Source organism: Rhizophagus irregularis, chromosome 7 (genome assembly GCF_026210795.1).
Source record: "Rhizophagus irregularis chromosome 7, complete sequence".
Classification (NCBI taxonomy): Eukaryota; Fungi; Glomeromycota; class Glomeromycetes; order Glomerales; family Glomeraceae; genus Rhizophagus; species Rhizophagus irregularis.
Window position 1 is genome coordinate 2,890,324 of NC_089435.1, and position 13,188 is coordinate 2,903,511.

The window sequence follows — 13,188 nt, forward strand, 5'->3', positions numbered from 1 at the left end:
TAACAAAAGGTGGATATTCTGAAATTTATACGGCAGAATGGGTTGATGGATGTTATTATGAATGGGATTCTAATCAACAACAATTAAAAAGATTTGGAGGGCAGTATGTAGTGCTTAAAAGATTAGAAAATGTTGAAAGTGCAAATAAACGTTGGTTTGAAGAGGTTTGTAATCTAAAAATGGTATAGCAATTTTTCATTTAAAATTTTTATAATATTTCTTTATTTTATAGGCTAATTCGCATTTAAATATATGTAATAAATGGTCAGATGCGATTGTCAAATGTGTTGGTTTAACAAAAGATCCATTAAATGGAGATTATATGCTTGTAATGAATAAATTGGATGCAGATTTAAGAAAATATTTACAACAAAATCATAATCAACTTACATGGAAAGAAAGAATTCAAATGGCTGATAGCATAATAATGGCACTTTCACGAGTTCATAAAGAGAATGCGATTCATAGAGATTTGCATTCTGGAAATATATTATTCCAATTTGGTGGAATATTTAATATTAGTGATCTTGGATTTTGTGGACCTGCAGATAAACCATTAAAGAGTGTATATGGAAATCTTCCTTACGTTGCACCGGAAGTTATTGCAGGAAAATTAACTACTTTTAAATCTGATATTTATAGTATTGGCATACTTATGTGGGAAATTTCATCTGGACAACCACCATTTATTAATTGCGAACATGATTATAATCTTGCAATGAATATTGTTAATGGTATAAGACCAAAAATTGTATCAGGAACTCCTTTAGAATATAAAACTTTAATGATACGATGTTGGGATGCCAATCCATCGAATAGACCAGACATTAAAACACTTAGAAAAAGAATAAGAGAACTTAATTTAGACTACCAAAATAAACCAAATGAATTATTAACTCAAATAGAAGAAGATAATAGTTCGGAAATAAGTGGTTTAGAAAAATATACTAATAGTAGCAGATGCTCTACGAGTAAAGTTCATCAATTTGAAAATCTTCCTGAACCAAGAAATGCAACAGAAGGTATTATTGAAATTTGCTATTTGATTTTTAATTTATATGGTTGATATTAATAATTAAAATCTTACTTATTTAATTAAATAATAATGCAGAAGAACAAGAAGGTATGAATTAAACATTACAATTTATATATATTTTTTATTTTAAAATAATTAAATAATAAATTATTCTCTTTTATTAGCATTTCACAGTAATAAATCATATAACTTTCATATTCCCAATAATAGTAAGTATATTAGACATGTTAATAGAATAAGATTCTTTATTTGATTTATTTTATCTATCATTAGTTGATGATTTTGATAAGTTGAATAATCAGAAGAATGGTTCAAAAATAATTAGCATTTTTAAAGGTAATTTATAAACATATTTAATATTAGGTCTTTAGTGGATAATAAAAAAATTAATATTTTAATTTTAAACTTTTCAGTTGGTAGTAAAAAATTATCCAAAGTATTCAAAAAGAATTCAAAAAATGGCAAGTAGAATAATTAATATTAAATTTAATTGTTTAATATTAAACATAGCATTATTTTAATTTTTAGATATTCAAGAAACAATGCAACAACAAATAAAAAAATATCATGATAATATTGACGGTATGTAATATAATTATTTAAACTGATTATAATAATTATAATAATGATTAATTTAATACTTTCTAAATAATTATTTTATTTGTAGATGATGAAATACATAACAATCCAAATCTTCATTCGGAAGAACAAGACGAATTGGAACTTCCGGATAGTAAGAATTCTTTATTTTTAAATTTGAAATTTTAATTAATTTAAAAAATCACTACTAAAGTCTTTTTTAATAAAATTTTAGATATAGATACATGATAACGCTATCTGCTAGTATATAACATTATTATTACACATAAAGTATTTTTATATAAATTATTTAAATTCTAGGACTAGAGTAGTAAGATTAAATATTTCTTAGTTGTAATTTAAATAATTTATTTATTTTATTTATTTTGTTTTTATATTATAACTTATCGATAAATTACTTTATAAAATTATTCAATTACTTATATATTATGATTAGAATTTTAGATGATTTTACTGAGAAGAATTGACATAATGAGCCTTTAATATTTATCTGAGAAATATGTTTAAATAGCATATACTGTATATCATCAAGTCGTGAAAATCACTGAAATTTTTATGAATTATGAAATCATATTGTAATATTATCTAATAAACACCGTATTATAATATATTTAAACATATATTTTTTTGATAATTTATAATAAAATTTGGAGTTTGAAAATTTTTTTTATAGTTCACACTTTAATTTCGATATTATATTAAAATTTTATGAGTGATATAATGAATAAGCTATAACAATTTTCTTAACTGTCTGTATTTTGTTTATTTATTATTAGTTTCAAAATAGCGTTCAAAATCATATTTTTTTTGTTGCTTCATCAATTTCTAACTAAAGATTATTATTAAAAAATTGGTTATAGCGTGTTAAGAAACAGAAGGCTGCTAGCGAGCGGCAAGTAGTAAGTAACGGAAATTGGCTAAGTAAGTAACGTAAAATTACTGTTTTAGGTCAATTTACGTTACTCCCCTTATATAAGGCACGGAACGTAAAGTCAATTATATTTACTTTACGTTACTCCCTTATATAAGGTACAGAATGTAAGGCAAATTTAAAAATCGGTTTATAAACTTAAAATTTTATTGCGAAAATATTTTAAAATGTTTTTTGCAAACACATTTATTCAAAATGATCGATTTATTTAATGAAATTTTATTTGCAAAATGCAAATATTAAATTTAAGTCACACATCTTCGATTTTAACGAAAAAAATCACTGTATTTATTTTAATGTAGTGATACAAATAAAAAAAACAATAACAATAATTAAAAAAGAAATGATCAAGGAGAAAAATGCTAATAAAAAAATGAAATAACAATGGAGTAATGGAAAATAATAGAAGAAGAAAGGGAGTAAAAAAGAGTAATGAGAAGTGATAGGAAACAAAAAGGAAAAATAGGACATGATGGATGATGAAAAAGAGTGATGAGAGACGAAAAGGAGTGAGTGGAAGACAAAAAGGAGTGAGTGGAGACAAAAAGGAGTGAGTGGAGACAAAAAGGAGTGAGTGGAGACGAAGAGGAGTGAGTGGAGACGAAGAGGAGTGATGGGAGACGAAGAGGAGTGATGGGAGATGAAGAGAAGTGATGGGAGACGAAGAGGAGTGATTGGAGACGAAGAGGAGTGATGGGAGACGAAGAGGAGTGATGGGAGACGAAAAGGAGTGATGGGAGACGAAGAGGAGTGGTGAGAAACGAAAAGGAGTGATGGGAGTGATGGGAAACGAAAAGAAGTGATGAGAGACAAAAAAAAATGATGGGAAGTAAACAGGAGAGAAAAAGAAATAATGGAAAATGAAAAGATGTAATAGGAGATGAATAATGAGAAGTAATATGAGGTGAAAATGATGAGACTTTAATGTTATTTTCCAGTATGTGTTGCATTCTCAATAACAATTAATAAATCACAAGGGCAAACTCTGAGCGGTTGGTGTTTATCTACCTGAACCTGTCTTTATACATGAGCAATTATATGTTACCTTCTCAAGAGTAACTGTATATACTGTATATCAACATATTTAGGTTTTTATAGATAATGGTGAGAACTGCAAGACAAGAAACATTGAATACTGTGAAATATTTCATTCTATAAATAGAATTCACATTTAAAAATAACGTTTTGTATGTATAACAATACAACAATATTTCATATGTAATATTTTATATATAACATTCATAGACAATTCACTTTTATTAGTATAAATATGTAAATTATATAAATTTATTAGATTATTTTCTTCTAACCTTATCATACTGTAAATAATATTATTAAAATACTACGCCTATTTCTAAAATATAGCCATATCATTGTTACTTTTCTGGGCAAGTTTTATTCCCGGCGCAGCGCGACGGGTTACACCTAGTTTTAATATAATAAATTTTATAGTGAAAGGGATCATAAAAATATTTAAACAAAATTTCTTTGTATTTTTTTTTTTTATTAAAAACTATTTTTTACTTTTTTTTTCTTGTACTAAAAAAACCGTGAAAATTTTTTCCAAGATAAATGTTGTACAAAATAAATCTGACCAATAAAATTCATCAAGTCACGTAACCGGAATTTTTTTGGCAGTTTTTTTTTTTTATAAAATCATTCTCCTTCCAAAGTTATATTGAATCATTTATAATTTTTCAGTTCATTAAGAAATAATTTGAATATAATATTTTTTTAAAAGTGATCAAATAATAATTTTAAAATATTCATCATGCAATCTATTAAGCTTTGACAAATGGTTATTTAAAGTATGAATGATTTTTATATTTGTTGTGATCCCTTATCCATTATATGCTCTTTCTCATAAAGAAGCCGAATTGCTTTTATACTTTACTAGGAAACGGAAAACTGTTGTAAAGTTCGTAATGCAAATATTTATTTGTACAAAATATGGAAAACGTCATCGCGTACGAACAGGACAAACTTCGCATGTGATCTTATTAATGATTACTATGTTGTTATACTCTAAACTAATAAAATTTTAAACTTTGCATTGTGAATCAAAAAATATCTGAAGGACAAAATATTAAATTGGTAAGTCTAATTTGCAAATATGGAAATCAATTTGTCATCTGATTGTCATCCAACATTAAATTGATGCAACAATTTTAAAAAAAAAATTTTTTCTCTGTATTTGCTCACTTTCGCAATTGTTAAAAATGTCCAAGCAATTTTTTTCAAGTTTAAGCAAAAATTTTATTGAAATTTTGAAAGATGATGAATATTATGATATTACTATCGAAGTTGGCGAAGATCCGAATGTAAAAATATTTCGTGCACATATGATTGTCTTGTGTTACCGTTCTCCATTTTTACGAAGAATTTTGGCTTTCAATAAAAAAAATGATAATGGTGTCTTAGCTCACATTAAGTTGTCAAATATCTCTCCAGAAATTTTTCAGATTATTTTAAAGTAAGTTATATTTACAATAACTGAAAGTTTGTTAATGTTTTAACTTAACGTAAATTTTATGTAATATCATAGATATATTTATGGTGGTATCATTTCTTTAAATGAACAAGAACCTTCAGAAACTTTAAAAATTTTGGTTGCTGCTGATGAACTTCATCTTCAAGAACTAGTAGATTATTTACAAAAATATTTAATTGAAAATAAAGTTGAATGGATGGAACAACATTTTGGACTTGTTTATCAAACAGGGATTCAGCATAATTCGTTATTAGAACTTCAAAATTTTTGTACAAATTACATGACTAAATTACCTCATAAAGTACTCAAGTCATTTGATTTTATTTCACTTTCTGAAAAATCTTTGATTTCACTTATAAAAAGAGATGATTTACAAATGAAAGAAAGTTGAAGTTTGGGATCATGTATTAAAATGGGGTCTTGAGAAAAATCCTACACTTCTTCCGGATCCTACAACTTGGTCAGATGATGATTTTAAAATAATGGAAAATACTTTGCAACATTATTTACCTTTAATCAGGTCCTTCAGTTTATCTTCCGACGAATTTATGCAAAAACTTCATCCATATAAGAAACTTTTAAAGCATCAACTATATGAAGAATTGTTGAATTCATACTTAAATTCTAGTAGTGAACCAAATGATAATATTTTACTTCCAAGGTATAGAAATATTGATGGAATCATTGATTCAAATATTGTTAATTTAAACATCATAGCTTTAATTTCTAGATGGATTGATAAAATTGATATTAATAGTAAGTTTTCTTATACAAGAGAATTTTATTTACCATACAAATTTTAATTATTATTAAGAGGAAGTCGAAATGGATTTACTCCTGAAAGGTTTCATAAATTATATGATAATAAATTTTTTACTGTAACATTTATTAAAGTGAAAGGAACGGAAGAAATTATTGGAGGATATAATCCATCAGTATGAAAATCAGCTGGTGACTATAGTAAAGCCAAAGATAGTTTTATATTTTCTTTTAAAAGTAAAGATAACTTCAAAGATTCAATTTTAAGCTATATAAAAGATTATAATAAGGCTTTGTATTTTTGTTCTAATTATGGTCCCACATTTGATAATGATCTTGACATTTATGTGGATGATGGATGTGATAATAAAAATTATGATTATATTTGATGTAAACAACAAAATTATGAAAAAAAGATAAGAGAAACAGAAGATGAATTTTTGATAGATGATTATGAAGTATTCCAAATTTTAAAAAGAAATCATTAATATTGTAAGATATTATTTTAATGAGTCACAATAAAAAGATCTTATAATATCTATCAATACATAATATAATAAAAAAAAGTTGTCTTCAAAAATAAAAGTGGAGAGAAAATTAAAACGGATTGAAATTCATCCAGATCAGATGAAAAATCAATCCGTTTTTATTTTATTTTTTTTGTATTAAATAATGATTTTCAAATTACTAGATTGTGCATTGGGATGCAGTCTTATAATATATATAAAAAAAAAAATTTAATCTTTCATTAATCAAAATCCATGTAAGATTGCCAAAATGTGTTCATCCAGATCGTAACTCTAGTTCACTCACTCAATCATCTGCAGAAAATGGAAATCTGGCGTTGCGTCAAATGAAAGTAAAAAATTATGTGAGAATTTATTTTAGAAAACAAATTATTTGAAACTTTGGGATAAATATTATGTATCAAAATATGTTGGAGTTGAGGAATGGAAAACCGAATATCGGGAAACTGAAATCATATATGAATTTTTACAGTTGACTCACGGATCACAAAATAAATTTATTTAGTTAAAATAAAAATTAGATTAGTGAAGTTAGTCTAAACATTTCAAATTTATAGATTATAAATAAAGAATAGATTTTTTATATATGGGACTCTATAGTCATTTATGTAACTTCGAAATTAGAATTTAATTCAAAATTACTTAAAAATGATTTGTAGCTTAACATATAGAAATGGTAACACTAGGTCTTTATTGGACATTTTCAGCTGTACACTATCAATAAACGGGATCAAATAAACATAGTTAATAAAATGTTAGCTTTTAGTTAATGTATAAATTTTATAAAATTTTTATGAAAAAGTATTTGTTCGAAATATTAAAACTATGTGCATATAATTAATTATAATTAACGTCTGAAAATTTGATTTTCTGGCTCACAATTTTTTAATGTTCTGTTAATTGATAAAATATTATTATAATTACTTCATGAAAAGTCGAGATAATAATAATATTTTATTGATTAACAGAACATTAAACATTGTGAGAGCCAGAAATCAAATTTTCAAATACTTTTTTTTATTAAAAATAATGTTTTAAATTTATATATTAACTGAAAGCTAATATTCTTAATAAATTTGTCTACAAATCTAAATTATTTTTTTTTTATTCATCATTAGCCACCTTTATTTATGGTGTACAACTGAAAATGTCAAATAAAACCTAGTAATACCATTTAAATTTTAATTTCAAAGTTACATAAATGATTATGAGCCCATATATAAAATATCCATTTTTTTATTTATAATTTACACAGTGAAATTCGATAAACCGGATCTATCGGTTCCACTAAAAATATCCGGTTTATCAGGATATCCGGTATAGCGAATATATTAAAAATCTATTATACTGAATTTTTTTGAAAAATTCATGCTAATAAAATTAACACACATTATATTTTAATTTTTTATCTTAGTTTTTAGTCATAGAGGTCATGAAAATATATATAAAATATTTTAATTGAATACAGTCAACTCTCGATATACCGAAGTTGCCGTTCAAGACTAAAACTTCGGTATATAGTGATCTTCGGTATATCAAATTTTTTTATATACCGAAGTTTATATATTTTTTTAGAAAACTTCGTTATATTAAGATTAAAATCATGTGACTTTATTATGCCGTTACATATTTTACGTTTAACAAATTTTACAAATTACTTGTTGCTAACCCAATTATCTAACGATACTTATTGTTTGTGCTTTTTGTAAAAATAACCAATGTTACTTTTCATATATTTTAAAGCAGCTAAATGTTTAACTCCAAAGTAACGTTAATACTGAAAAATAAAAATGAGATCATTTGATCATATTAGATATGGTTTGATCTTCGGTATAACGAACTTTTTTTTATTATATACTATTATATACGGTAAAAATGAAAACTTCGGTATAATGTTATATAAAATTTTATAGTAAAATCGGTATATCAAAAGATTTTAATTATTAATGAAAATGGTTATATAAAAATCTTCGGTATATGGTGATCTTCGGTATATCGTGGCTTCGGTATATCGAGAGTATACTTTAATATATAACTTTGGCCGAAATAAGATTTTTATAATTCTGGCCAAAATTAAGATTTACCGCATCACGTTACTTAAATTTTATTGGTTAATGATCACGTGACCCGGTTTATCGAATCATTTTTACTATAGCTGGTTAGAAAATTGATCCATTTTATCAAATATCGAGCTTTTACTAGTAAACTCCGGTATATCGAAACTATTTTAATATACGTGATTTGGTTCCAGCAAAAAAATCCGGTTTAGGCCCAAATCCGGTTTATCGAAGATCCGGTTTATCGAATTTCACTGTGTATATATTTGAAATGTTAGGCTAATTCCACACCAATCCAATTTTTATTTTAACTAAATAAATTGAAATAATATCTTATAATATTAATAATCTCTTTTTAAAATTTGGAATACTTCATAATCATCTATCAAAAATTTGTCTTCTGTATCTCTTATTTTTTTTCATAACATTGTTGTTTACATCGAATAAAATCATAATTTTTATTAACATGTCCATCTTTCACACAAATTTCAAGATCATCATCAAATGTGGGACCATAATTGGATACACAGTATAAAGCTTGATTATAATTTTTTACATAACTTAAAATTGGATTTTTGAAGCTATCCTTATTTTTAAAAGAAAATATAAAACTATCTTTGGATTTACTACATCTACCAAATGGTTTCCATACTGATGGATTATATCCTCCAATAATTTCTTCTGTAACTTTTACTTTAATTAATGTTATAGTACAAAGTTTATCATCACATAATCTATGAAACTCATTAGGAGTAAATCCATCTCGACTTCCCTTTAATAATAATTCAAATTTGTATGGCAAATAAAATTCTCTTGTATAAGAAATTTACTATTAATATCAGTTTTATCAATCTATCTAGAAATTAAAGCTATGATGTTTAAATTAACAATTTTTGAATCAATGATTCCATCAATATTTCCATATCTTGGAAGTAAAATATTATCATTTGGTTTACTATTGGAATCCAAATAAGAACATATCAATTCTTCATAAAGCTGATCGTTTAGAAGTTTTTTATATGGACGAATTTTTTGTACAAATTCATCAGAAGATAAACTGAAAAACCTAATTAAAGGTAAACAATGTTGTAAAGTATTTTTCATCATTATGAAGTCATCATCTGACCAAGTTGTAGGATCTGAAAGAAGTGAAAAAATTTTTCAACACCCCATTTTAATACATGATCCCAAACTTCAACTTCTTTCATTTGTAAATCATCTCTTTTAATGAGGGAAACTAAAGATTCTTCAGGAAGTGAAATAAAGTCAAGTGATTTAAATACTTTCTCGGGAGATTTAACCATAAAATCTATACAAAATTTTTGAAGTTTCTGAAGGTTCTTGTTTATTTAAAGAAATGATACCACCATAGATATATCTATATTACATAAATTTACGTTAAGATAAAAAAAGTTCGTAATGACAAAAATAAATGACTTATATTATTAACAAACTTTGTTGTAAATATAACTTACTTTAAAATAATCTGAAAAGTTTCTGGAGAGATATTTGACAGCTTAATGTGAGCTAAGACATGACTATCATTTTTTTTGTTGGAAGCCAAAGTTCTTCGTAAAAATGGAGAACGATAACACAAGATAATCATATGTGCACGAAATATTTTTACATTCGGATCTTCGCCAACTTCAATAGTAATATCATAATATTCGTCATCTTTCAAAATTTCAATATAATTTTGACTTAAACTTGAAAAAAATTGCTTGGACATTTTTAATAAGTGCGGAAGTGAGCGAATAAAAAGAAAAAAATTTTTTTTTAAATTGCGCATCAATTTAATATTGGGCGATAATCAGCTGACAAACTGATTTCCATATTTGCAATTAGACTTACCATTTAACACTTTGTTAAATGATTTATTGATCACTAATAAGATCACGTGCAAAGCTAATCTGTTGACGTGATGTTTTGCATATTGGTACTTTGCACTATGGACTTTACAACAGCAGTTTTTCGTTTCTTAGCAAATTATAAAAGCAATTCGGCTTTTTATATGAAATGTACATGGTGGATAGGAGGACTTTTACAAGCACTGCAAATATAATATATTGGTTTTGACATTCAAACAATTTCTTAATGAACTAAAAATTATATTGGTTTAATGTAACTTTTGAAAGAGAATGGGTTTATAAAAAGCAAAAATTTCAATAATAATGAGGTTGAACAATGGTTGAACGTATTAATAATTTTTTAAAACATATACTGTATATTTAAATTAAATGTTCTCATGTTCTCAGTTTTTTTTAATCTTAATCTGAAAAAATTCCGGGTTTTATCCTATTTTTAATAATAGAATATAAAAGGAGTTTTGTATCATATGTCTCTTTACACCTTTCTGATAATAAAATATCAAAGAATACTTTATATCTCATGTTTCTTGCTCTTTTCTAATAATAAAATATCAAAGAAATTATATCTCATCCTTTATAATAATAAGAAAGCTATTATCTCACGGATTAAACGAAATGGAAAAAAAGGATGAGGTACGTTAAATGATGGAACGGCCTTAATCTAATTAAACACTGTTCTGATTAATGTCACTAATATTTACGTGAAATTGCATGCAAGCGTGTAAAATTATGTCACAATGTCTGCCCGAGTTATTTATGGAGTGATTAATTAAAGTATAAATAATTATTTAAAGCAATTTCCTTTAATACAATGCCAAAGCTTACGTTCATGAAAATGAATGAAAGCTGATCATGATAACATTCCAATGCCATATTGCATCATTTGATAGTAATTTGATATCCGCAGTTTACATATGCCTTGCTTATTTATGGTTTTTTTTTACGTGCAATGCAACAAAGTAATTTAAACAACTTTTGAATTGCAAATCCTGTTCAAATGGAAGATTTATGACAATGTTTAAAATAATTGAAGCATTAAACTTGTTACACGATTACTGTAACGTTGATAATAAAAGTTTATAAATAAGGAATATTTAAAAGAATTTTAGAAACACTAATAATAATTTTAACTTACGCAAACCTAATTTAAAATATTTTAATATGAATAAGAAATTTCTTTATTTGTTAAAAATGAAAAGAAAGAGCTGACAGAAAGCGTTAAATTTATAAATTCTTCATAGAAAGTCGAAACAAATATTGTTAATTAGAGATTTAAGTGAATCAATTAATTTAATGCTTCCTGTCAACTCTTCTTTTCATTTTAACAAATTAAGAAATACTTATTCATATTAAATATTTTTAAATTAAGCTTTACCTCAGTTAAAATAATTATTGATGCTTTCAAAATTATTTTAAATGTTCCCTATTTATAAACTCTTATTATCGACTTTAACAGTAATTGTGTAACAAGTTTAATATTTCAGTTATTTTAAAACATTAATAGATTAATATTATATATCTTGCTAATTATTTATCAGAAAGTTATTTGAACTAATAAATATGTTTTGGCCACTAATTCTGTTTCTTCTGCTAACGGTTCTTCTCCCGTGGTGTTCGATCCTACAGCTTTCACGATTGAACTCTATTCCTAGCATTGCTATATATATCTCCAATCCCGATATTCTCTTCCTTTCGTTTCTTGGGAGTCTGGTTTAATATTAACGGCTCTCGAGGCTTTAGAATGAGTTCTGGTTATAATTCTTTTTATTTGTTTGAAATAAATTTATATAATGGGATTAAAAAAAAACTATTTGCGCAATAAAAAACATTTTCGTAGTCACGTGAAATTGACTGTAAATAATCATTAATTATGAAGATGAAAATAAAACTCAAATATAGTATTATGAAGAGCAGGCGTCATAGTATTAATGTTAAAATTTACATATTAATCATAAATCATTTACATTTTCGTTGAATCAAACTGGAAATAGCTCAGCCTAACAAATTCTTAAAAATAAAATCTTTTGTTTAAAGAACCAGTCTTTTTCGCCAATGATACGTCGATAATTTGAAGCATGATAAATAATAAAAACGTTCATTAATTAAAAAATTCTGTTGAGAAGTATCTCAGACCAGATTTGGCATTTTCCGGATTTATTTTCGCATTTTTGTATCTTCAAACAAATGCTCTGCGGAAAAAATTCTACAAATATATCAAGTTTATTATGATGTAATAATAAACTTCATTTATAACTTTTTTATTAGTTCTAAAAACATGCAGAGTCTTACCAAAGATGAAATCATGTTATCATTGGTATAATTCGCTAACGCCAAACAAACGTGATCATCACAATCGACTTAATCGATTTCCTAATACATAAACAAATATTTGTTCTAAAACAGGTTTTTGAAACAAAAATTAATAATCGTGTAAGACATAATAAGAGTCATTGCTGCAGGGAATTATTTTGAATTACAAACATTAAAGTTGATATCATAAAACGGATCGGATTAAAGAATTAAGAGTTGATTAGATACGATTTTCTTTTTAAATTTTTTAAATAAATATTTTACGTATATGTATTTAAAAAAATGTAGAAAATGGCTATTAATTCATCAGTCAAATTTGTTTTGACTATACAAATTTCATTAATCTCTATAAAAGAGTTAAAATTTTTTTGACTCATTGTGAAAATTTGTTAATTTACTTAATGCTGGCTGAATACTTATAATGCTGACGGAGAGCTTCATAGGTTCCACAAATATATAAATTGCAACAACTTCGTGAACATTTAATTAATGATGTTATTTGCAGAAAGCAAAATTATATGAATCATACGGTGCTAAACTTTTATATATACATAACATGAATGAACTTAAGTCCCTTTTAACTCTTTGTCATTTTGGCTTGGCGTAACC

At 25.4% G+C, this 13,188-nt stretch overlaps 3 protein-coding genes across 3 annotated transcripts; 2 read left to right on the forward strand and 1 right to left on the reverse strand.

Moving 5' to 3' along the window:
* Positions 1–1,105: 1,105 nt before the first annotated feature.
* Positions 1,106–1,864, forward strand: OCT59_027410 (uncharacterized protein; the record flags this gene model as incomplete). The annotated part of the gene is made up of 6 exons (XM_066136946.1): positions 1,106–1,123; positions 1,339–1,372; positions 1,450–1,497; positions 1,565–1,618; positions 1,704–1,769; positions 1,851–1,864. The coding sequence occupies 6 exons, from the start codon at positions 1,106–1,108 to the stop codon at positions 1,862–1,864; spliced, it is 234 nt and encodes a 77-aa protein (XP_065993379.1).
* Positions 1,865–4,786: 2,922 nt separating this feature from the next.
* Positions 4,787–5,999, forward strand: OCT59_027411 (uncharacterized protein; the record flags this gene model as incomplete). Its single annotated transcript, XM_066136947.1, has 4 exons — positions 4,787–5,040; positions 5,113–5,359; positions 5,442–5,814; positions 5,953–5,999. The coding sequence occupies 4 exons, from the start codon at positions 4,787–4,789 to the stop codon at positions 5,997–5,999; spliced, it is 921 nt and encodes a 306-aa protein (XP_065993380.1).
* A 2,811-nt stretch (positions 6,000–8,810) lies between these two features.
* Positions 8,811–10,130, reverse strand: OCT59_027412 (uncharacterized protein; the record flags this gene model as incomplete). Its single annotated transcript, XM_066136948.1, has 4 exons — positions 8,811–9,173; positions 9,290–9,540; positions 9,703–9,779; positions 9,877–10,130. 4 exons carry the CDS (start codon positions 10,128–10,130, stop codon positions 8,811–8,813), a joined length of 945 nt encoding a protein of 314 aa, XP_065993381.1.
* Positions 10,131–13,188: the final 3,058 nt, after the last annotated feature.